The sequence below is a fragment of the Callithrix jacchus genome, chromosome 12 (genome assembly GCF_049354715.1).
Source record: "Callithrix jacchus isolate 240 chromosome 12, calJac240_pri, whole genome shotgun sequence".
NCBI lineage: Eukaryota > Metazoa > Chordata > Mammalia > Primates > Cebidae > Callithrix > Callithrix jacchus.
In genome coordinates this window covers 54991126-55017744 of record NC_133513.1, presented here as the reverse complement: position 1 = coordinate 55017744, position 26619 = coordinate 54991126, and the positions used below count along the sequence as shown (strand labels likewise).

Below are 26619 nucleotides of genomic sequence, written 5' to 3'. Positions count from 1 at the left end.
TCTGTCCCAAAACAAATAATAATAATAAATAAATAAAATTACAGTTAGATGAGAAGCGTAAGTTCTTTTATACAGTAGGGTGACTATGACTAATAATAATGTATATTTCAAGGTAGCTAGAAGACTTTGAATGTTATTACCACAAAGAAATGATAGACGTGACTGGTGTGGTAGCTTATGCTTGTAATCTTAACACTGGGAGGCTGAGGCAGGAAGATCACTGGAGCCTAGAAGTTTGAGACCAACCTGGGCAGCAAAGCAAGACCCTGTCTCTACAAAAATGTAAAAAAAAAAATTAGCCAGGCATGATGGCACATGTCTGTAGTCCCAGGTACTCAGAAGGCTGAGGTGGGAGGATCACTTGAGCCCAGCAGTATAGTCAGAATTCAGTGAGCTAGAATTGTGTCACTGCTCTCCAGCCTAAGCAAGAGGGCAAGACCCTGTCTCTATAGAGAAAAAAAGAAAGAAATGATAAATGTTAAAATGATATATTTTCTAAGTATCTTGATTTGATCATTATACAGTGTATACATGTATTAAAATATTACACTGTACCCAATAAATATGTACAATTATGTGTCAATTGTAAATAAAGTTGAGCTTTTAAAATGATTCTGTTTAGAAGGGCACTGGGGAATTGAATGAATTATTATTTTGATTGCTGCTTTTCTTTTTGCCCATTCATCTAATAAATGCTTATTGAGAACCTACCATGTCATAATCATATAGGCCTTAGTAATCTTCTTGGTCACCCTGACCGTCTTTCCTAAAAATAAAACAAAAGTTACCTAACAAAAAAACCCACTAAGCTCTTCTGCTGCACTAAGTGCTACTTTTCTTTTCTTTCTTTTTTCTTTTTTTTTTTTTTGGCATGATCTCGGCTCACCGCAACCTCCGCCTCCTGGGTTGAAAAAATTCTCCTGCCTCAGCCTCCTGAGTAGCTGGGATTACAGGCATGTGCTACCACGCCCAGCTAATTTTGTGTTTTTAGTAGAGATGGGGTTTCTCCTTGTTGGTCAGGCTTGTCTTAAATTCCTGACCTCAGGTGATCCCCCCGCCTCAGCCTCCCAAAGTGCTGGGATTATAGGTGTGAACTACCTCGCCTGGCTTACCTTCTCTTTCTTTTCTTTTTCTTTAATTTATAGTTTGGTACTTGTCTGCTTTCATGTTCTTACTACTATTGAACCCACTTAATAGATGAAGTAGCCACTTCAGAGCTTTTGTGTATATTACTAATGGGATATTTTACTATTCAAGTCTTTTTCTCCTGTCACTGTTTGGTTGAGAAAAAATAATTGTATAGTTTTTTAAAATAAAACATGCCATTCATTCCAAGGAATGCAAAAGTACATATAGTTAATGAGAAGAGAACTGAAAAACATATCTTGCTTAGTTTCCCAGGAAACGAAGGGGAAAAAAAACATAAACTTACCTTGCCTTACCTAGATCTGGACCAGAATGTGGACCTTATATGAGGCAGCTTGAAGCCTTGAACTTTGGGTACTTGGCTTCCTCTGAAAGGTGACAATTCAGAGGACTAAAGGGCCTTTGGTAATCAGTCAGGGTTCACTTGTAAGAGAAAGAAACTGCTCTGGTTTGGCCTAGGAATGACTTCCAGTACAATATTTAAATTGGCCTGTCAGAGGAGTGCTACCTTTGCTATAGTCAGAAGGTTGACATTAGGAAGCCAACATGAAACTGTTGAGTTTGAGAACACACCATTTCAATACTAAAAAAACAGTAAAAAAATAAGCAAAAGACTTGAATAGGTGTTTCTCCAAGCAAGATACACAAATATCCAGTAAGCATGTGAAAAGATGTTCAGCATGGCTAGTCATTACTGAAATCGAATCAAAATCACAATGAAATACTACTTCACATTCATAATAATGGCTACTATTAAAAAAAAAGAAAATAACAAGTGTTACAAGACTATGGAGAAATTAGAACACTTTGTACATATTGCTACCAGGAATGTAAAATGATACGGCTGCTGTGGAAAATGAGATGGTGACTCTTCAAAAAATTTAACAGAATTACCTTACAAGTCAGCAATTCCACTTCTAGGTATATACCTGAAAGAAGTGAAAGCAGGGACTTGAACAGATATCTGTATACCCATGTTCATAACAGTATTATTCATAATAGGAGATGGATGCAACTTAAGTGTCCATGGATGGATGAATGTGTAAATAAAACGTGACATATACATAGAAGGGGATATTATTCAACCTTAGAAAGAAAATTCTGGGCCAGGTACAGTGGCTAATGCCTGTAATTCAGCACTTTGGAAGGCCAAGGTGGGTGGATCATTTGAGGTCAGGAGTTTGAGACCAGCCTAGCCAACATGGTGAAACCTCATCTCTACTAAAAATACAAAAAACTGGCTGGGCATGGTGGCGTGTGCCTTTAATCCCAGCTATTCAGGAGGCTGAGGCAGGAGAATTGCCTGAACCCAGGAGGCGGAGGTTGCAGTGAGTTGAGATCGCGCCATTGCACTCCAGCCTGGGTAACAAGAGCAAAACTCCGTCTCAAAAAAAAAAATTCAAGAAAATGAGCCAGGCATGCTGGCGTGTACCTGTAATCCCAGCTACTTGGGAAGCTGAGACAGGAGAATTGCTTGAACCCAGGAGGCAGGGGTTGCAATGAGCCGACATCGCGCCATTGCATTCCAGCCTGGGTGACAGAGCGAAAACTCCATCTCAAAAAAAAAGAAAATTCTGGCATACGGTATAACACAGATGAACCTTGAAGCCTAAGTGAAATAAGCGAGACCCAAAAGAACAAATATTGCATAATTCTCCTTATAGGAAATATCTAGAATAGAATGTAGATTTTTTTTTTTTTTGAGACCGAGTTTCTTCATGTTGATCAGGCTGTTCTCGAACTCCTGACCTCAAATGATCCACCTGCCTCAGCCTCCCAATGTGCTGGGATTACAGGCATGAGCCACCGCGCCTGGCCCCAGAACGTAGATTAGAGGATACCAGGAGCTGAGCATGAGCGGGGGACAGTGAGTTATTGCTTAATGGTTACAGGGTTTTTGCTTGGAATGATGATGAAGTCCTGGAGATGGATGGTGGTAATTGTGGCATGACAATGTGAATGTACTTAAGGAAACAGAACTATAACACTTAAAATGGCAAAAATGGTAAATTTTCTGTTATGTATAGTTAACCACACACACAGAAAAGAACATATATCTGTTATGTAGGTATTAGGAAACCGTTACTACTTGCCCCACAACTGCAACTGCTTCGTGACCCTTACAAAGTTAGTGACTGAAAACTGGACAATTATGCTCACATAACCAATATTTCCACCATCCTTGTCAATAGCCAAAACTTCAGTAAAACAGCCCCCATTTCACCATCTGCTTTCCATATCTCATCTCATGAGCATCTAGTTGGCTGAACCTGATTCATGATAGATCCTGGTTGCAAAGGATCCTGAGGAATGTGATGAGTTTTTCAGACTCTGTAGTAGGAGGAAGCAACTAGAGGGACACTGGTAAGGATACTGAGTGCTACTTTATCATATTTGCCACAGACACTGAGTCAGTGGTGATTCATAGGTGGCAGTGCTCAAGTCAAGTCACCATTTCCAGTAGTGGTGAGATTGTCCTGCAGCTGATAAGTTGGGAGGTAGGGTGGGGACAAGTTATCTCTTTTTGCAGCTACTGGGCTGATTTTGCCATGGTATTTGCAGTTTTAATGTGGTAGGACACATTTGAATTTTGTAAATTATTGTAAAGAGATTTGGGTCACTCTAATGGGATGCATTAAATACTCATTGAAGAGTATCTGGGCTAATGTTTAGGAGTACCAAACTTAAGGTTGTTACGTTTATGATAAGCTTTTTTCATTTCATCAAGTATGGAGATAAGAACATCATGGAAAATATACTGAGTTCTTTTGCTCCTAGGCTGCTGAAATCTCTAATTAGTGTGAACTAAATTTGTTTGGAGAGAAAACAAACAAATTTACTAGTAAAGCGTTTACATGCTGAAAATTGCACTTCTTAAAAACAGTTTTCAAAAATTCTAACCAGAGGTCACCTAGAAGATATTTCATATTGTACAGAACAGTCAGGTGTTTTTGTTTATCTGTTACCTATGACTTAGAACTAAGTTTGAATAATTCCTATTGATAATCAGATTCTACAGGAATGGACTGTTCTCTCAGCACCTTGATAATACAGTATTGACCTTTGATGCTTAAGTAATTTTTTCTATTTTTTTTTTTTTTTTTTTCTGAGACGGAGTTTCGCCCTTCTTGCCCAGGCTAGAATGCAGTAGGGTGAAATTGGCTCACTGCAACTTCCACCACCCAGGTTCAAACAATTCTCCTGCCTCAGCCTCCTAAGTAGTTAGGATTACAGGCTTGTACTACCATGCCTGACTAATTTTTTTTTTTTTGAGATGGAGTCTCACTCTGTTGCCCAGGCTGGAGTGCAGTGGTGCAATCTTGGCTCACTGCAGCCTCCACCTCCTGGGTTCAAGCAATTCTCCTGCCTCAGCCTCCTGAGTAGCTGGGATTACAGGCACCTGTCACCACGCCCAGCTAATTTTTGTACTTTTAATAAAGATGGGGTTTTGTTGTGTTGGCCAGGCTGGTCTTGAACTCCTGACCTCATGATCCACCTGCCTCAGCCTCCCAAAGTGTTGGGATTACAGGCGTGAGCCACCACGTCCAGCTAATTTTTTTTTCTTTTTTTTTTTTGTGTGTGTTTTCAGTAGAGACAGGGTTTCACAACATTGGCCAGGCTGGTCTTGAACTCCTGCCCTCCTTGGCCTTCTGACGTGCTGAGATTATAGATGTAGACTACCACCTGGCTCCAATTAATATTTTGGACAAGTACCAAGCTCTGCATGAAATGCCTTTTTTTTTTTTTTTTTTTTTTTTTTTTTTTTTGAGACAGAGTCTTGCTCTATCGCCCAGGCTGAGGTGCAGTGGTGTAATCTCAGCTCACTGCAGCCTCCACCTCCTGGGTTTGAGTAATTCTCCTGCCTCAGCCTCCTGAGTAGCTGGAACTACAGGTGCATGCCAACACACCTGGGTAATTTTTGTATTTTTAGTAGAGAAGCTAAGGAGGCCAGATCACCTGAGGTTGGGAGTTTCACCATGTTGGTCAGGATGGTCTCAATCTCCTGACCTCGTGATCTGCCTATATAGACCTCCCAAAGTGCTAGGATTACAGGCGTGAGGTGGACTAGGCTTTAGCAGTGTAACAAGAGTTAGAATTTAAATCAGACTTGTTGATACAGTTATTCCACTTTTAGAAATTTAACCTAAGGCACTGCAATGTTATTTATAATAATAATAAAATAGTGAACAATTGCTAACAGTGGGGAGACAAATTATTGTGTAGTCATATAATGGAATGTTATAAAACTATCTTTTCAAAAAATATTTAGGCCGGGTGCAGTGGCTCACGCCTATAATCCCAGCACTTTGGGAGGCCGAGGCGGGTGGATCACGAGGTCAAGAGATCAAGACCATCCTGGTCAACAAGGTGAAACCCCGTCTCTACTAAAAATACAAAAATTAGCTGGGCATGGTGAGGCGTGCCTGTAGTCCCAGCTACTCGGGAGGCTGAGGCAGGAGAATTGCTTGAACCCAGAAGGCGGTGGTAGCGGTGAGCCGAGATCGTGCCATTGTACTCCAGTCTGGGTAACAACAGCGAAACTCCGTCTCAAAAAAAAAAAAAAAAAAAGATATTTAATAACATTAGACAGGACTCATGCAATAATGTTAAGCAAAATAATACAGAATTATGTATTATGTGATTTTATAGAAAATTTTGTGAGAGAAATACAGCAAATTATAAGCAGTGATTCTCTAGGGATTAGTTTTCAAATTTTCTGTTCTTCAGTGAATATATATTGCTTCTGTATGTTTGGCTGTCTTTTTATTATAGAGATAGTTAATTATAAAAGAGTCAAAGCATGCAGAAACTTGCAAACTAAAACCCCTAAAAATCTTTCCTCAGTCCCTGACCTAGAGAAATGGAGACCAATTCGTCAATTTGTTTTTATGTAGATTTTGTTTTTGGAGTCACATCTAAGAAATCTTTGCCCAACCCGTGTCAGAAATATTTTCTCCTATGTTTTCGTCTAGAAATTTTCTAGTCTTGGGTTTTATGTTAGGTCTATGATCCATTTTCAGTTAATTTTTATATGTGGTAGAAGTATGGATTGAGGTTTTTAAATATGGCTATCCATATGTTTCAGCATTATTCAATGAAAAGACTGTGTTTTCTCCACTGAATTACCTGTACACATTTGTAGAAAATCAGATTTCTGTCCAGGCGCAGTGGCTCACGCCTGTAATCCCAGCACTTTGGGAGGGCAAGGAGGCCAGATCACCTGAGGTTGGGAGTTTGAGACCAGCCTGACCAACGTGAAGAAACCCCATCTCTACTAAAAATACAAAAAATTAGCTGGACGTGGTGGCACATGCCTATAATCCCAGCTACTCGGGAGGCTGAGGCGGGAGAATTGCTTGAACCTGGGAGGTGGAAGTCGCAGTGAGCCCAGATGGTGCCATTGTACTTCAGCCTGGGCATCGAGAGTAAAACTCTATCTCAAAAAAAGAAAAGAAAATCAGATATCTATATATGTATGGGTCTGTTTCTGGACTCTATATTCTGTTTCCTTCATTTATGTTAATACCACTTTGTCTTGATAAGAGTACTGAGATAGGCAGAATTCTCCAGGTTCATGCAATTCTCCTGCCTCAGCCTCCTGAGTATCTGGGACTATAGGCATGTACCACCATGCCTGGCTAATTTTTGTGTTTTTAATTGAGACAGGGTTTTGCCATGTTGGCCAGGCTGGTTTTGAACCCCTGACGCCAAGTGGTCCACCCACCTCTGCCTCCCAAAGTGCTGGGATTACAGGTATGAGCCACTCCGCCCTGCTGAGATAGGCAGAATTCTGAAATGACCCCTACTGACCTATGCTGTTGTATAATAGGAGGGACCTGTAATCCCACCTAATCATCCAGATATCACTCCGATGGTGACTAAGAAAAGGTGATTATCCTCAGTGGACCTGATCTAACCCTTAAAAGGGACTGGGCTTTTCCTGGAAAAATAATCCAAGTAAAGAGGGAGGGAATTCAACACAGAAAAAGCTGCTGATTTTCGGGAAAAGAGGAAGCCATGTAGTAAAGAATTCAAGTGGTCAGTAAGCTTATGGTAATTTGTTACAAAGCAATAGAAAACAAGTACAAGTAGTTGTGTAATAAGTATTTAAATCAGCCATTTATGAAATGTATCAATATCTACTAAATTAAAAGCCTGTTGGGATTTTGGGTTGAATGTATAGGTAAGTTTGGGGAAAATTGTCATCTTAACACTATTGATTCTTCTGACCTACTCATTTCTCATTTTTAGGTATTTGTCTTAGCAGTATTTTGTTGTTTTCAGCATACAGGTCTTTCCCATGTTTTGTTAGATTTATCCTTGAGTATTTCATATTTTTTAATGCTATTATAAATGATATTTTATACATTTTAATTTTGGAATGTTTGTTGCTAGTATATGGAAATACAATAGATGGCTTCATGTGGTAGCTCATGCCTGTAATCCCACACTTTGGAAGGCTGAGGGGGGTGAATCTCCTGAAATTAGGAGTTCGAGATAGGTCTGGGCAACATAGTGAAACCCTGTTTCTACCAAAAATATTAAAAATTAGCCAAGTGTGGTGTGCATGTACCTGTAATCCCAGCTATTTGGAAGGCTGAGCTGGGAAAATGGCTTGAGCCTGGGAGATTGAGGTTGCAGTGAGCCAATATCATGGCACTGTACTCCAACCTGGGTGACAGAGTGAGATCCTTTCTCAAAAAAAAAAAAAAAAGAAAAGAAAAGAAAAGAAAGAAAGAATTCATTTTTGTTTGTTGGTATTATATGTAGCAATCTTGCTAAACTGACTTATTCTAGTAACAGTTTCTGGTAGATTCTATTGAATTTTCAACATAAATCAAGTTTTCAGCAAATAAGAGTTTTATTTCCTTCTTTTTAATCTGTATGCCTTTTACTTTTTCTTATCTTATTACATTGACCAGAACTTCTGATGTTTCATAGAAGTGGTGAGAGTGATGGTCTTGCTGTGCATCTTTTTTTTTCTTTTCCTTGCTTTTAAGAAAATTTTAGGCTGGGCACAGTGGCTCACGCCTGTAATCCCAGCACTTTGGGAGGCCAGGGTGGGAGTTTGAGACTACCCTGACCAACATGGAGAAACTCTGTCTCTATTAAAAATACGAAACTAGTTGGATATTGTGGTGCATGCCTGTAATCCCAGCTACTCGGGAGGCTGAGGCAGGAGAATCTCTTGAACCCAGAAGGCAGAGGTTGCAGTGCGCCAGATCACGCCACTGCACTCCAGCCTGGGCAACAAAGAGCAAAACTCTGTCTCACTCTGTTGAACAAGTATTTATTTCACCTTTGCTTTTGTAGAATATTTCACTGGGCATACAATTATAGGTTGACATTTTTTTTTTCTTTTAGTACTTTAAAGATGTTTCACTGTATTCTACCTTGCCTTGTGCTCAGTAAGAAATCTTTTACTATTCTTACCTTTGTTCCTATGAACATGGTATTGTGTCTGTTTTCTCTTTTTGCTTTTAAGATTTTCTCATTGTCACTGTCATTGATTTTGATATGCCTTGGTATCGTTTTCTTCTTGTTTCTTATGTTTGGAGTTTCTTAAGCTTCTTGGATACACATGTTTATGGTTTTCACCAAATTTGGAAAATTTTTGGCCGTTGTTACTTCAGATACTTTTTTTCTGTTCTCTCTTTTGTTTTGGAGGCTGTTTGATGTTGTTCCGTCTCTCACTGATGTCCTTTCTTGGGTGTGTGTGTGTGCATGGTAAAATGTATGCAACAAAATTTATCGTTTCAACGATTTTTTATATAGTTCAGTGGCATTAAGTACATTCACTGTGTTGTGCAATCATTACCACCATTCATCTTCAGAAGTTTTAAAAATCTTCCCAAACTGAAATTCTGTATCTATTAAAAAATTACTCATTCTTCCTGCTCCCAGTACCTGACAGCCACCATTTTACTTTATGTCTCTGTGAATTTCACTACTCTAGTTACCTCATATAAGTGGAATCATACAACTATTTGTCCTTTAGTGACTGGTTTATTTCACTTAGGATAATGTCTTTAAGGCTCATCCATGTTGTAGCATGTGTCAGAATTTCCTTCCTTTTTAAGGCTGAATAATACTCTCTTTTTAAAAATTCTCTTTTTTGTCAGTGTTTTATTTTGAATAGTTTCTTTACTTTTTTTTCTTTCTTTTTGAGATAGGGTTTTGTTCTGTTGCCCAGGCCAGAGTGCAGTGGCGTGATCTCGGCTCACTGCAGCCTTGAACTCCTGGGCTCAAGTGATCTTCCTGCCTCAGCCTCCGAGTAGCTGGGACTACAAGCATGCGCAACCGTGCCTGGCTAATTTTAAAAAATTATTTATAGAGACGAGGTCTTACTCTGTTGTCAAGGCAGGTCTTGAAATCCTGGGCTCAAGCAATCCTCCCACCTCAGCCTCCCAAACTGTTGGGATTGCAGCCAGTGTCTTTAAATTGTTTCTATTGTTATTTAGTTACATTTATTGCTCTTATCTTCTGCAGTGTCTCATCAGTTATTAGTCCCATCCAGGGTATTTTTTTGTCTCAGATAATGTCATTTTATCTCTAGAACTTTGAGTTGGGTCTCTTTTTTAATGTATCTGTTTACTGTTTTTGTTGAGATGGTGCAGGTGGCAGGGGGTAGGGGAGCATTAGCTTTTTGCTTAGGCTGATCTTAAACTGGCCACAAGGGATCCTCCTGCCTCACCTCCCAAAGTGCAGGGATTACAGGCGTGAGCCACCACCTGGCCATTATGTGTCTATTTCTTCATTTAACTTTTTGGACATATGTAATGAACAAATTATCATAACTGTGTTAATTTCCTTATCTGCTAATTTTATTATCTGTGTCAGTTCTTGATTGATTGACTTTTCTCATTATAAGTGATACTTTCCCGCTTCTTTGCATGCCTCATAATCTTTGACTAGATGTCAGACACTAAGAATTCATTGTTGGGCTCTGGATACTTTGGCATTTCTATTAATATTCTTGAGCTTTTTGTGGCATGCTGTTCAACTACTTGAACACAATTTGATCTGAGTCTTCCTTTTAAGATTTGTTAGGATGAACCCAGAAACATGTTTAGTCAGGGGTAGGGTTTCTCAATAGCAGCACCATGACATTTGGGGCCAAATAGTTCCTTGTTAGGGAAGGGGGTAGTCCTGTGCATTATATAGATATAGAATGTTTAACAGCATCCCCCCCAAAGTTGTGACAACTAAAAATGTCTTCAGACATTGCCAAATATTCTGAGAACTGGAGAGAATTGCCCCTAGTTGAGAGCTGCTGCCTTCGGGTTAGTTTTGCCTCACTGCTGTGGCAAGATCTTTCTGTGTATTCTACCCAAAACCACATGAATCATGAGACCTTTTTTCAATCTGGCTATTTGGATTAGGCACTTTTCTTAGCCTTACGTGAATACTGGGAATTCATTTGGGTGGTCTTTCCTTGGTCTTGGTTTGTTTCCTAACATAGATGTGCTGATAGGCATTCAGCTGAATATTAAAGAGAGATCTGCAGATCTCTGGAGTTCTTATCTGTGTATCTCCTCTCCAGTGTTGTGCCCCACAAACACTAGGCATCTTGTCAGCTCCATCTCCTCAAGTCAATGAGCCTGCCAAGTCTAACATGGCTTTCCCATCCTGTACCTCTTATGGCTAGGAAACTCAAGGCCATAACCTGGGGCAGTAGGGTTCACCTGATTTGTTTCCTGCCTCTCAGGGATTTTCCTGATGTCCAGTATCTTGAAACCTTTTTTTTCTCCATATATTTTGTTTGTTTTTTGGTTGTTTCAGGTGAGAGAATAAATCTGGCCCTTGTTACTAAATCTTAGCCAGAAGCACATGTCCTTTAACATACCATTTATTTGTATCAATTATTGGCAAAAGCTGAATTCTTAACATTCTGAAACATTTACTAATCTAATTTCCTTGTTTTATCAATTTGTATTTGTCATTCAAAGTCTCCTGTTCCCTGTAATTCCCTTGGTACAACATAAATATTAAATGGGCCCTAAAGCTTTTTATCATCTTTTAATATACCTCTTTCATGCAGGCTTTCACAGTGTTAGCTAAGTAGTGATTTTAGTATGGGCCTCTTAACTATTATATAGTAGCATACAATTAAAGGGCATGCACTGACCTGATAAAGCAGAACAGTAAAATGTATCATGCTTTTAGGGCATTCCCACAGCAGGCTCAAAGACTTCCAAGAGATTTCTATGTGTAACTCTTATTTTCTAAAACATCAGCATCAAAGCCTGTTAGCCTGATTGAGGTTGTAAAGAACTGGGGAGCTAAGACACGGGAAAAAAACATATGAAAGAAGAGAAGAATCATTTTGAACAGAGTATGAGAGGAAACTGTACTAACGAATAATGCTTTAAGAATGGGAGTGACATGGAATCCACTGATGGTAAGTTGTTAGAGAAAGGTGAATAACAGATTAGAAATAATGTGACTGAAGAAATCTGGCCTTGTTTTATATGAAAGAAACTTGTCTCTCAGATTTGCTGTATCAGAGCTACTACAGAGATTATAGCATGTGCTTGTTGGATATTTAAGGATGAAGTAATTTAGTCAGAGCATACCTTGGATAAAAGAAGGTACGTATAGTAGGAAGAGTGAAACAATCTAGTTATCCATGTGAACTGAAACAGCAAAATCATATTTCTAATGGAATTCTATATATGATATAAATGATATAAAATAATATAACACATAACTGTATAAATTCTGTGTGTTAAAGTAAATAAATCATAATTCTTTGACATTTGAGGTGGTAATGATATGCTATAGCTAAAAAGAGTGAAATGAGAGTTTTTGTTATTCCATAGTGCGTAAGAATTAGACAACTTTTAAAAAAAATGAAGACTCCTTATAAATGGATGTGATAATTTTCAAAGACAGGAACTATGTGGGTCGATAATAAAAGTTCTTTTGTGAAACAAAATATGACTTAAGGCCTTCAAAAATTAAGATTGCTTTTAGTAATAATGAAATAAATACTTAATGGTTAACTGACATTTCCCTGACATTCATCTGTGGGTAGATTTTATCAAGCTTACATCTTGTGTTCTAAATAGTTTTGTTGATACAAGTGGTGCTCATGTAGATAAAGTGTCTGCCTTTGCCAAGTGATTATAAGTCTTCATGGCAAGAGTTTATGTGGGTAGAAAAAGAATGCGGACCAGTACCAGCTTTTTACTTTTCTCACTATGAGAAAGCACAGAAAGTTTTTCATAGCCAAAAATGCATTTACAAGGCCATAATAAACACTCGAATCAAGAATTATTACATTATGGGGAAAGGAAGAGGATGTTGTCCTCATTCATTTGTTCTTCAGTATAGAAGGATATTCATTTGTATTGATGTTTTGTTTGGGTTTTCAAAACTTTGAAAATTAAGTTTAACATAACATATGTAGAGAAAAGTGTAGATCACAATTACACAGCTTGATGGATTTTCAAAAAAGGAAGAAATCCATATAACTAATATCCAGATTTTTAAAAAAGAACATTTATATTAGAACTGGTGTGGGGTTTTTTGTTTGTTTGTTTTGTTTTGTTTCGAGACAGAGTCTTGCTCTGTTGCCCAGGCTGGAGTGCAGTGGCACAGTCAGTTCACTGCAGCCTCTTCCTCCCGGGTTCAAATGATTCCCCTGCCTCAGCTTCCCAGGTAGCTGGGATTACAGGCACCTACCACCACACTCAGCTAATTTTTTGTATTTTTAGTAGAGATGGGGTTTTACCATGTTGGCCAGGTGGTGGGTCTCAAACTTCCTGACCTTGTGATCTGCCCGCCTCGGCCTCCCAAAGTGCTGGGATTACAGGCGTGAGCCACTGCACCCAGCCCGAGTAGGCTTTTTAATTAAGTTGTAACCGATGCTGTGGAAAAACCATGTGTAAAATGTCTTTCTGTAAAAATGTTTGGTTATTAACTTTTCTTCTGCCGTTGGAGTCATATGCATAAAATTATTAGTATGTTAATCTATTGAAAATCATTCATTATTTAATAATTTTTGTTTCTTTTACTGGAGAAGCCAATAGGATAGTGTAAGTAAATTACTGTTTCTGGTGTGTGTGTGTGTGTGTGTGTGTGTGTGTTTATTTTTTTTCGAGATAAGATCTCCCTGTTGCTCAGGCTGGAGTGCAGTGGCACACTGCAGCTTTGACCTCCCAGACTCAAGTGATCCTCCCACTTCAGCCTACCAGGTAGCTAGGACTACAGGTCATGCCCAAGCTAAATTTTTTTTTTTTTTTTTTTTAATAGAGATAGGGACTTGCTATGTTGCCAAGACTGATCTTGAACTCCTGGGCTTAAATAATCCTACCAACTCACCCTCTCAAAGTGCTGGGATTATAGGCATGAGCCACTGCACCTGGCCTTTTTCTGGTATATTTATGTGTGTTTGTCTTTGAAGAAATTGTTAGGACACACTGAAGCTTTTGTTTTGTTTTCCTGTTTTCTCTTGACAGGCAGCGGAGGAGGAAATGGCAGGTCCTAATCAACTCTGCATTCGCCGCTGGACTACCAAGCATGTAGCTGTGTGGCTGAAGGATGAAGGCTTTTTTGAATATGTGGACATTTTATGCAATAAGCACCGACTTGATGGAATCACATTACTAACATTGACTGAATATGATCTGCGGTCTCCTCCTCTGGAAATCAAAGTCTTAGGGGACATTAAAAGGTTAATGCTCTCGGTCCGAAAATTGCAGAAGATACATATTGATGTTTTGGAAGAGATGGGCTACAACAGTGACAGTCCCATGGGTTCCATGACCCCTTTCATCAGTGCTCTTCAGAGTACAGACTGGCTCTGTAATGGGGAGCTTTCTCATGACTGTGACGGACCCATCACTGACTTGAATTCTGATCCGTACCAGTACATGAATGGTAAAAACAAACATTCTGTTCGAAGATTGGACCCAGAGTACTGGAAGACTATACTGAGTTGTATATATGTTTTTATAGTATTTGGATTTACATCTTTCATTATGGTTATAGTCCATGAGCGAGTTCCTGACATGCAGACCTATCCACCACTCCCAGATATATTCTTAGACAGGTAAGTTTTGTTTCTAGTTGCTAAGTTTGTAGGAGGTTGTTACAAAAACAGCAGTGATGATATATTTATGATAATTATATTGTTTCTTATTGTGGTAGATGTATACTTTCCATTTGCTTTATCTGGGGGTATAAAAAGATGTGCTTTGAAATCACCTTTTTCACTTAAGTTAGGTCTTCAGCCTAGGTGAGTAAGAAAAACCACTGCTTCATTTTTTAAATTTAATTTAATTGTATTTTATTTTCTATTTTGAGACAGTCTCACACCACACTATCATCCAGGCTGGAATGCAGTGGCACAACCATGGCTCACTGCAGCTTCAGCCTGTCATGCTTAAGCAATCCTCCCACCTCAGCCTCCCAAGTAACTGGGACTATAGACATGTGCCATCACGTCCAGCTAATTTTTAAGTTTTTTGTAGAGATAGAGTCCCAATGTGTTGCCCTGGCTGGTCTTGAACTCCTGGGCTCAAGCGATCCTCCTGCGGTAGCTTCCCAAAATGTTGGGATTACAGGCATGAGCCATCATGCCTGGACTGCTTTATTTATTTTTGTATAGTTATAGCTCCTTGGGTACTTTAGATTTTAAAAGGGTATCCTGGAATGATGTTTGTAATAAATGGAACTTGGTTGCTTTTTTTTTTTTTTTAATGAAGAATAGAGTTCTGCTGTTCCAAAAATATTGATGGTATTATATCATCAAATGAATTGGAACTATCACAAAGAATACAAATGGATTCAATGATAGCATGCTGCTTTTATTAAATACTGAATACATAAAAAAAGAATACAGTATATGTGTAACATATGAAAAATAAGAATAGAATAGGCTGGGCATGGTGGCTCATGCCTGTAATCCCAGTACTTCGGGAAGCCCAGGTAGGAGGATTGCTTGAGTCCAGGAGTTCAAGACCAGGCTACAAGTTCAAGACTTGCAACATACCAAGACCCCCATCTCTCCAAAACATTAAAAATTAGCCAGGCATGGTGGCAACATGCCTGTAGTCCTAACTATTCAGAAGGCCAAGGTGGGAGGATCACTTGAGCCTAAGAGGTCAAGGTTACAGTAAGCTATAGTTGCACCACTCCACTCCAGCCAGGGTAACAGAGCGAGACCCTGCCTGTCTCCAATAATAATAATGATAATAATAATAAAGTAAACAGGTACTCAGAACTGTTTTCATATTTTTTATTTTTAAATCTTTTTAAAATTTGTAGTACTTTCTTTTTTGTTTGTTTTGGTTTTGTTTACATTCTTTAGATGGAGTCTCACTTTGTTACCCAGGCTGGAATACAGTGGCACAATCTCATCTCCCTGCAACCTCCACCTCCCTGGTTCAAGCAATTCTCCCAGGTAGCTGGGATTACAGGCACCCATCCCCATGCCTGGCTAATTTTTGTATATTTAGTAGAGATGGGGTTTCACCATGTTGGTCAGGCTGGTCTCAAACTCCTGACCTCTAGTGATCCACTCACCTTGGCCTCCCAAAGTGCTGGGATTACAGATGTGAGGCACTGCGCCTGGCTCTTGTTTTATGTTTTTAGTTTTTGAGACAGCATCTCACTCTGTCGCCCGGCTGGGGTGCAGCGGCATGATCTCTGCTCACTGCAACCTCCACTTTCTGGGTTCAAGCTATTCTCCTACCTCAGCCTCCCAAGTAGCTGGGACTACAGACACCCGCCACCACGCCTGGCTAATTTATTTTTAGTAGAGCTGGGGTTTCACCATATTGGCCAGGCTGGTCTCAAACTCCTGACCTCATGATTCTGCCCTCCTTGCCCTCCTGAAGTGCTGGGATTACAAGCATGAGCCACCGTGCCCAGCCCCTTGTTTGTTTTTTATAAAACATTTTGCCCTTCTAAAAGTGCCTTGGCCAGGTATGGTGGCTCACACCTGTAATCCCAGCACTTTGGGAGGCCAAGGCGGTTGGGATCACCTGAGATCAGGAGTTCGAGACCAGCCTAGCCAACATGGTCAAACCCCATCTCTACTAAAAATGCAAAAATTAGCCAGGCGTGGTAGCGCATGCCTGTGATCCCAGCTACTCAGGAGGGTGAGGCAGGAGGCCAAGGTTGAACGTGGGAGGCTGAGGTTGCAGCGAGCCAAGATCTCACCATCACACTGCAGCCTGGGTGTCAGAGTGAGACTCTGTCTTAAAAAATAAAATAAAAATGCATTGTAGTATATGTATTTGAAAATTAAATGAATTTAAAATGTCCATGTTCCTATGCCAGAATAATGTATATGTCACATTTTGCTCCCTATCAAACCCCAACTAAAACTGTAGTAAAGAGGTTTTTGTTGTTGTTTTGAAACAGAGTACAGGCTGGTGTGCAGTGGCGCAGTCTCGCCTCACTGCAACCTCCACCTCCTAGGTTCAAGCAATTCTCCTGCCTCAGCCTCACAAGTGGCTAGGATTACAGACATGTCCCATCACACCCAGCTAATTTTTTTATTTGTGTTTTTAGCAGAGACAGGGTTTTACTGTGTTGGCCAGGCTGGTCTCAAACTCCTGACCTCAAATGATCCACCCACCTCGGCCTCCCAAAGTGCTGGATTACAGGTGTGAGCCACCATGCCTGGCAAACTATAGTAAAGAGTTTTTTGTTTTTGTTTTTTAGTAAGCCCACAGGATGGAGCTTTTTGGAAGTTGGAAGACGGATGAGCAGCAATTGGCAAACCCAAAATTAACCTAATTTAAAATTTGAGCAATGGGGAAAACTGAGAACCAACCCAGTTTATGTTGCAGGTTTCTCAAGGCTCTGGATACTGGAGGTGAAGGGGTGATGCTAAAGTAAGGAGAACTTATTGAAAGCTGGTTACGAAGTTGTTATATCCCTTTATCTCTTCTCCTGTTCTATACCATTTTTCCAAATGTAAACTGAAGATCCCAAGGAAGTAAAGAAGAAATCATGTGGCTGTCTGGGGAAAATAGCACTTTTAGGCAAAGGAAACAGCTGGGTGCAAAAATCTGAATTGGGATTGTGCCTGGCAGGCTTAAGGAATAACCAGTGAGAGATGAGAAGAGCAGATCTGAGAGGAGACAAGAAGCCAGATTGTATAAGGACTTGAGGACCACTGTAAGGACTTCAGCTTTCATTCTAAATGAAAAGAGAAGCCACTAGAAAGTACTAAAGAGGAGAGTTGAGGGATCTAACTTCTATTTTAAAAGGTCATTCTAGTTGTTGTATTGGGAATAGCCTGGGGTGTGGTTGGGGGACTGGAGATCATTTAAGAATTTATTAAATTCATCTAGACAGGCCGGTCGGTGGCTCACACCTGTAATCCCAATACTGTGGGTGACTGAGGCAGGCAGATCACGGGGTTAAGAGATCGAGACCAACCTGGCCAACATGGTTAAACCCTGTCCCTACTAAAATACAAAAATTAGCCGGATGTGGTGGTAGGTGCCTATAATCCAGCTACTTGGGAGGCTGAGGCAGGAGAATTGTTTGAACCTGGGAGGCGGAGGTGGCAGTGAGCTGAGATTGTGCCATTGCACTCCATCCTGGATGACAGAGAAAGACTCTGTCTAAAAAAAAAATTTATCTAGATAAAGAAGATGTTAGATTGGATGAGAATGGTGGCAGAGATGGTATGAAAGAGTCAAATTCTATATGTATTTTGAAATTAGAGCTAATGGAATTTGCCGATGAATTTGGATTTGATGAATTAAGAGAAAGAGAGAAGTCAAATATTATTCCAAGGTTTGGGTTTTGTTTGTTTTGTTTTGTTTTTGAGACGGGGTCTCACTCTGTTCTCCAGGCTAGAGTTTATTGGTACAGTCACAGATCACTGTAACCTCAAATTCCTAGGCTCAAGTGATCTCCTGCCTTAGCCTCCTGAATCACTAGGTCTATAGGTGTGTGCCACCACAACTGCCTGATTTTTAAATCTTTTGTAGAGACGGGGTTTTGCTATGTTGCCTCGGCTGGTCTCAGACTTTTGGTCTCAAGTGATCCTCCCATCTTGGCCTCCCAAAGCACTGGGATTGTAGGCGTGAGCTACCACCCCCAGCCTATTCCAAGATTTTTAACCTGAGCATCTGTAAAGATGGGGTTGCCATTTACAGAGATGGGAAACTGTGAAAGGAGCTGACCTGGAGGGAAAATTAAGGGTTTGGTTTTCGACATGTCAGGTTTAAGATACGATTTATAGCAAAATCAGGTTGACACCTGATTTTGGAATGGAAATATGAGCAGAACTTCAGAGAGATTGAGAGAGAAAGAGAGAGAGAAAGAGAGAGAGAGAAAGGGAGATCTAGGCTAAGTTTTGGGAATGGGCAGAGAGAATAGTATGCTGGAAGCCAAGCAAAAAAAAAGTATTTTAAGGAGTTAGGAACAATTGACTGTATCCAATGCTGCTGAGAGGGCAAGTAAGATGAGGATAGTTGACCATTGGCTTTAGCAACATGTTGGTCATCAGTGACTATGACAAGAGTTAATAAGGGCAAAATGGATTATAATGGTTTCAGGAGAGAATGTGAGTTGTATTGGAATTTACATGAAGGTATTCCACAAATATGAAACTACATGAACGCAATAGTATTTATGTGACATTATGTGTAATAATTATAAGCATTGTAAATAATCTAAATGCTTACCCATGGGAAGCTGGTTGAATAGACTATCATACATCTATACAGTGGAATACTATTTAATCATTGGAAAGAATGAAGACAATTTCTGTGAACTGATACAAAATGATTTGCAGGAAAAACTCAGCAACAATAGTACCATGAACACACAGATCATGGTTTTAAAATGATTCCTGTAGGATATCCTCCTCATAACCCAATACATTATCACATCTATGAAACTGGAACACTGATTTAATATCATTATTTAATATGCAGTCCGTATTTCGGTTTTCCTAAATGTCCCCAAAATGTCTTTTATAGCAGTATTTTTGTTTTCTTGATATAGGATCTAACTAAAGTTCATGCTGCTCTTGGTTGTCTCTTCAATTTCAGGTCAGGTATGGTGAGTCACTTCTGTAATCCCAGCATTTTGGGAGGCCCAGGCAGGAGGATTGCTTGAATCCAGGAGTTCTAGCCCAGCCTGGACAACATAGTGAAATTCAGTCTCTATAAAAAATTAAAAATTAGCTAGGTGTGATGGTGTATGCCTGTAGCTACTTCAGAGGCTGAGTCAGGAGGATCACTTGAGCCCAAGAGATCAAGGCTGTAGTGAGCTGTGATCATGCTACTGCTCTCCAGCCTGGGCAACAAAACAGGACCCTTTGTTTGTCTTAGTAAGTAAACAAATAAATACATACCATTCCTCACAAAAATGGACCAGACCAGGGCTGGGATCAAACAAACAAAAAATAGTGGAGTGAGAAGGAAAGTTCTTCAAGAACAATATAGGCAAAATAAATGTGGATGGCATGATTATTCTGCCTCCTCCAGTGTATTCAGGCAAGTCATCAGTAGATGCTAAAATCTATTAGGTGAAAGGCCACTGAGGGGGAGCTTATTCACATGATCTGAAAGTCTCATCTCACATATTACTTAATATGTGACAGAGGGAATGAGTAGCTTTACAATGGCAAGATCTGGAATACATCATCTTAACCAAATGATCAAATGTAGCATCACAGTGAGACAAACTGACATTATATGCATTGGATGCGATGTCAACAGCATCACCTCTGTAATAATCTTGTCCAAAAACAAAAAAGTTTAACCTGTATCTAATCATAAAGAAACAATCAGATAAATCAAGAACAAGCTGACATGGACTCTAAAAATGTCAGTGTCATGGCAGGCAAAAGCCAGGGGGAATTGTAAGCGAAATTGAAGAGACAACCAAGAGCAGCATGAACTTTAGTTAGATCCTATATCAAGAAAACAAAAAATACTGCTATAAAAGACATTTTGGGGACATTTAGGAAAACCGAAATACGGACTGCATATTAAATAATGATATTAAATCAGTGTTCCAGTTTCATAGATGTGATAATGTATTGGGTTATGAGGAGGATATCCTTGTTCCTAGAGAAACAAAGCGGGGAAGTGTCATAATGTCTGCAATACTTCGCGGAGGGGTTCAGCCTCCCCCAAAAAGGTTTGTGTGTATATGTTTATAGGTATGTATAGAAAGGATGAAAGAAAGCAAGTGCGACAAAATGGTAATTATTGTAAATAATTGATGAGTTTAGGTGAAGAATACAGTATTTATTCTTTTAATCTTTTTTATAGGATCAGAATTTTTCAGATTAAAAGAATTAGGCCAAGAAATGAGAGAAGGAGAGAATGGGAACAGAAAAATTAGAGACAAAGTTTTTCCTGTAGGAGCAGGTTTTCCTAGAAGGGCAGCAGACAAATGGATCTGTAGCTTGGGAAGGAGTGGGGAAGGATCTGGGGTCTAGAGGGGTTTGTTTGTTTTTGCTTTTTTGATTAGCTATATTATGTAGCATGTTTGTTGTATTAATAATAAGAAAGACTCAATTTTGGAAGGGGCACAATGATGTTAGAGGAAAGAGAGGGTACAATGTTGGCACAGTGTCCTTGAGTAGATGAAAAGGAATGGGACCTTATGGCTGGGAGAGGCTGACCTTAGGCCCTTGGGTTGTTCCTTCATAATAGAGGGGAAGGTAGAAAATAGTAAAACGGGTGGAAGGGTGCCATGTGTAAAGATGGAGCACAAGGAAGTGCTCTCTTGATTATTTTTATTTTCTCTGCGTAAAGACAGTGAGAATGGAGAGGAGGATGGAAGTTTGACGAGGAAGGATGAGATGTATAAAATAAGCCATGTAATAGAGTAGGAGAGTGAATATACTAGTATAATGCAGTAGCAGTACTTAATGGTCTCCTTGTGGTTAGTAGTCATGTTGGCATTGCATGTTTTTACCAGCCTCACTCAACAACAGATACAGGTGTGGAATAGGTGGAGAACTGTATTTAAGCAGGGTTGAGTTTTGCTGGGCAGTATGATGAAGGGAAAAGTGGGAAGGGAGTGGTTATAATAGGGACCATGGACGCATGTGGCTAAGGAAGGAAGTAAAGGATATGAGGTAAATGAAAAAGCAATAAACAAAAAACAAGCAAAAGAAAAAAAAATCATAGTAGGAGAGAGAGCAGGAAATCGTCCAGCAGAACAATGAGGCTTTTATTGTTTAAAGTATACAGGCCGGGTGTGGTGGGTCATGCCTGTAATTCCAGCACCTTGGGAGGCTGAGGCAGGTAGATCACCTGAGGTCAGGAGTGATTCATCCATGAGCATGTATCAGTACTACCTTCCTTTTTATTACCAAATAATATTCCATTCTATGGATGTACCCATTTTGTTTATCCATTTATCAGTTGATAGGTGTTTGTGTTGTTTCTGCTTTTTGTCTATTATTAGTAATGCTGCTACGAATATTCATATGCAACGTTTTATATAGACATATATTTTCTTTTTTTTAAAGATGCAGTCTGTCTCTGTCACCCAGGCTGAAGTGCAGTGGCGCAATCTCAACTCACCTCAACTTTCGTCTCCTGTGTCAAACAATTCTCATGCCTCAGCCTCCTGAGTAGCTGGGATTACATGTGCATACCATCATGCCCAGCTAATTTTTGCATTTTTAGTAGAGATGGGGTTTTACCATGTTGACCAGGCTGGTCTTGAACCCCTGATCTCAAGAGATACACCCACCTCGGCTTCCCAAAATACTAGGATTACAGGTGTGAGCCACAATGCCTGGCAGGGTATATATTATCAATTTGCAGTGAGGATTTCAAACCAACTTTTGCCTAACTCTTTTTACCTACTATGCCACTCACTATAAAACTCCATGGTCTTAAATATCTAAACTTTATTCTTAGGAGAATGATAGCAGATACTGTCAGTGTTCCTTCTATATCCTCTCATATCTCTTTTCCAATTTCTTGCACATAGATACTCCCGACATCCAGCAGCTATGTCTCTATTGGAGGGCTGCTCTTGGGCTGCTCGAGCACACTTTGCCTGCTTGAAGAGAAAGCCAAAGAGTACTTGGAAATTTACTTCCCACCAGCAGCTGTCCTTAACTAGTGACTCATTTCTCTTTGTCCTAATTGGGAAACATTTAGATGGGACCTACACTGTCCCAAATTCCCCGTAGGCCTGAGCCAGTGTTGCCCTTTCCTGAGTATTCCACAGGGCTTTGCTTGATGTCTCACCCTTGCTTTGCTTCCTTGTCTTCTAATCTCATACCCCACTACCCTGTGGGTTTTCTTGGAGAACATTTCCCTGTAATTGACTTTCACACCGATGTTTGTTTCAGGGTCTGCTTCTGAAGCTTATTTTACACAAATCCAAGATGTTCAGCACATAGAAACAGAAAATTAGAAGGAGATAGAAATGTTTCTAGAGGCAGGCCCACCTACAACAGTGAGAAGTGAGAGCTGATTACCATAATAGCAAGGGAGGAAGCAGAAGCACTATAAAAAGCAAACATAATGGAAAAACCACATCAATCTGGGGCTTAACTGCCCTTCATTTCTCAGTAGTCTCCGAGGTCATTGCCATATACAGTGTAATAATCAGTGTTCATAGTAATGACTCTGAATTACTAAAGAAAATTAAATTCTATCCAGAAAAAAGGCATATCCATATATAATGCATTTTAAAAGCTTGGCTCAAAAGTAATATGAGGGATTGAATACGGATTTGACAAGTTCCTCACAACAGTCCACTAAAATGACAATAAAAGAGTGAAGAAACTGTATAATACAATCACGTGAAAGCAAACACTGTGCTAATAATGAAAGTTTGGAAAGTAGAAAGCTAAGTACCTGTTGTGAAGTTGAGAATGGAACGTGGCAGTGCCCAAGAGGTAAGTTTAAAGTACCAAGCATCACTCAAGGCCTGGTACGGATAGGAGCTTAACAGGGGAGAATTGGTTATAAATCTGCTTAAGCCTGGGCAACATGGTGAAACTTCATCTCCAAAAAATACAAAAATTAACCAGGCATAGTGGAGTGTACCTGTAGTCCCAGCTACTTGGGAGTCTGAGGTGGGAGAATGGCTTGATCCCAGGAGGCAGAGGTTGTAGTTAGCCAAGATTGCACCACTTCAATCTCAGCTAACTGGGCAACAGAGAGACCCTGTCTCAAAAAAAAAAAAATCTACTTAAACTTGTAGACCTGCTCTACTCTGACAGAAGACTAGTGGTCTGTTCTCCAGAGCAGCTGAATGTGAGGCACTGTAGACTTAGGGATACCACGTCCAGATGAGAACAAAGGTGCTGTTTTCTGTATACCAATCACAGAGACTTCTAGCTCTTTTCCTTAAGTAGCCAGACTTATTTCCTATCTCCTCTCTCACCCAACCCCAGTCTTCCAAGAAGGATGAGATTCCTTTCCTTAGAAAACCTAGAGAAAAACACTGTGAATAACTGGTTGGGATAGGATATCCTTTTCTTTCTTTCTTTCCTTTTTTGAGATTGTGTCTCACTCTTGTTGCCCAGACTGGAGTGCTGTGGCACAATCTCGGCTCACCTGCAACCTCCACCTCCTTGGTTCAAGCGATTCTCCTGCCTCAGTCTCCCGAGTAGCTGGGATTATAGGCATCCACCACCATGCCCAGCCAATTTTTGTATTTTTAGTAAAGATGGGGTTTCACCACATTGGCCAGGCTGGTCTCAAAACTCCTGACCTCAGGTGATCCACCCTCCTCAGCCTCCCAAAGTGTTGGGATTACAGGCGTGAGCCACCACACCCGGCTTGGGATATCCTTATTTAGTCAACCAGATCTCCGTGCACTCACTCTCAGTGAAACCCACAACTTGACAAAACTCAGTCTATGCCCACAGAATATCTCATTTTCTTTTTTAGTACTTTATGATCAAATATGAATGGTCAGTCAAGAAACCAGACGTCTGAGAAAAACAATACAAACAGAAAAAAAAAGTAAATTAAAAAACACAAAATAGGGAAAGGCGAACACTTCAAAAAAACAACTTTCATATTTTCATGAGAAATAAGAGATGTTGCATTCTATGTGACGGTAATGAGACGCCAAAAGAAAATTCAGAGAAGAAGAACTTTTGGAAAATAAATGAAAGTAGAGGTTTAAAATCCAGCAGGGGCTGGGCACAGTGACTCATACCTGTAATCCTAGCATTTTGGGAGGCCGAGGCAGCCAGATCCTCTGAAGTCAGGAGTTCAAGACCCACCTGGCCAACGTGGTAAAACCCTGTATCTACCAAAAATGTAAAAGTTAGCCAGGTGTGGTGGCAGATACCTGTAATCCCAGCTACTCAGAAGGCTGAGGCTGGGACAATTGCTTAAACCCAAGAGGTGAAAGTTGCAGTGAGCCAAGATCACACCACCAGACCCCAGCCTGGGCAACAGAGCAAGACTCTGTCTCAAAAAAATTAAAATTCAGCAGGATTGGCTGGGCACCATGGCTCACACCTGGAATCCCAGCACTTTGGGAGGCCAAGGCTAGTAGATAACTTGAAGTCAGGAGTTCGAGACCAGGCTGGCCAACATGGTGAAGCCCCATCTCTACTAAAAGTACAAAAATTAGCTCGGTGTGGTGGTGGGCACCTGTAATCACAGCTACTCAGGAGGCTGAGGCAAAAGAATCATTTGAACACGGGAGGTGGAGGTTGCAGTGAGCTGAGATCATGCCACTGCACTCCAGCCTGGGCAACAAGAGCGAAACTCTGTCTCAAAAACAAACAAACAAAAGAAACAGGTTCTGATAGGTGGGGGTACTTTATGACACAGATTTTTTCCTTCCGGTTTTTCTAAATATCATCTTCTGAAAGAGGTGAAAGTTATATGAAGCCAATTTTAAGGTCATTATTAAAAGAACAACTTACTGAAAAGGGTGGCATCATTCACATCCATACATCTTCAATTCAAAATCATTTTGTTCTGTTCCAGCGTTCCTAGAATCCCATGGGCCTTTGCCATGACGGAAGTATGTGGCATGATTCTGTGCTATATTTGGCTCCTGGTTCTTCTTCTTCACAAGCACAGGTACCTCATTACTCCGTTAAAAGATTGAACATGTTTTGACTCTTGTATCAAAGTCGTAAAACCTGATCTTTCTCTTTGCAGTTTGCTTGTTAATTTTCTTCTATGGTAATTGTGACATAGTTATTAACAAAGGAAAATGTTTTGAGTTTGATAAGAGTCAGCCTAAGATAATATCTACATATTTAATAATATCCTGAATGCATTTTGCAAGGAAATATCAGAGATGAGGGTGATTAGGCATAGGGCAACCGTTGCTGTATGGCTGATCACCCTCATCTCTGATCTAAAGAAAGATAAGAGGCTGGGCTCAGCCGCTCAAGCCTGTAATCTCAGCACTTTGGGAGGCTGAGGTGGGCGGATCACTTGAGGTTAGGAGTTCGAGACCAGCCTGGCCAACATGGTAAAACTCTGTCTCTACTAAAAATACAAAAATTAGCCAGGCATGGTGGCCCATGCCTGTAATCTCAGCTACTTGGGAGGCTGAGGCAGGAGAACAGCTTGAACCCAGGAGGTAGAGGTTGCAGTGAGCCAGAAATCACACCAGTGCACTCAAGCCTTGGCAGCAGAGTGAGACTCCATCTCAAAAAAAAAAAAAAAGAAAGAAAGAAAAGAAAACCTCATCTTTCTTTAGAAACAAACGGGAAATGTCTCTTTCTGTAGAAGGATAGAAACTCTTCCAAGGACATTCTTTGGTCAGATGTTTAGGTGGAAGAAATTTTCTCTGCTTGGAGGAAGCCCATTAAAAAAGAGATTATTGGCCAGGCACAGTGGCACATACCTGTAATCCCAGCACTTTGGGAGGCTGAGGCAGGAGGATTACTTGAGCCCATGTGTTCGAGACTAGCCTGGGAGAGACTCTGTCTCTACAAAAAAAGTTAAAGATTAACCAGGTATGGTGGCATGTGCCTATAGTCCCAGCTACTCAGGAGGCTGAGGTGGGAGGATTACTTGAGTCCAGGAGGTCAAGGTTGCAGTGAGCGGTGATTGTGCCACTGCACTCCAACCTGGGTGACAGAGTAAGACCCTGTCTCCAAAAAAAAAAAAAAAAGAAAGATTATTTTGCAAAACATCTACATATAGACTGTGTGGTTTACTTCATGGCATAGAAAGTTGCTAAATTGGAAAGTGATTCTTGGTACTTTCACCAAAAATGAAGGAAATAATTTATTTATTTTATTTTATTTATTTTTACTGCTTCTTGCGGAGCAAGGCTAACTCACAGGCAGTGTACCCGGCGTCAGCCACAAGAATTTTTTTAATTAAAAAAAGGAAGCATGGGGGGCTTCTAAGTTTAATGAGCAGGAAGAATTAGTGGATTTAAGTTAAAAAACAAGGCATTGTGAGCAAAAAATTTAAAGATAAAATAGTAAATATTGCCTAAGAGCTCCTGAGGGGGTTAAAAAAAATTGTAGATGTGTGAGCTTTTGAGATTGCTTTAAAAAAATTTTTTTTGTAGCTT

General features: G+C 40.1%; 1 protein-coding gene across 7 annotated transcripts in view; it reads left to right on the top strand.

Moving 5' to 3' along the window:
- Positions 1-26619, top strand: part of SAMD8 (sterile alpha motif domain containing 8) — a 62586-nt gene that overhangs the window by 20934 nt on the left and 15033 nt on the right. For all 7 annotated transcript variants that reach the window (XM_009009669.4, XM_054242290.2, XM_002756194.6 and 4 more), the window contains 2 exons: positions 13611-14203; positions 25065-25160. In XM_009009669.4, the coding sequence (XP_009007917.1) occupies positions 13611-14203; positions 25065-25160 (689 nt within the window). The remainder of the gene's footprint in view (positions 1-13610; positions 14204-25064; positions 25161-26619) is intronic.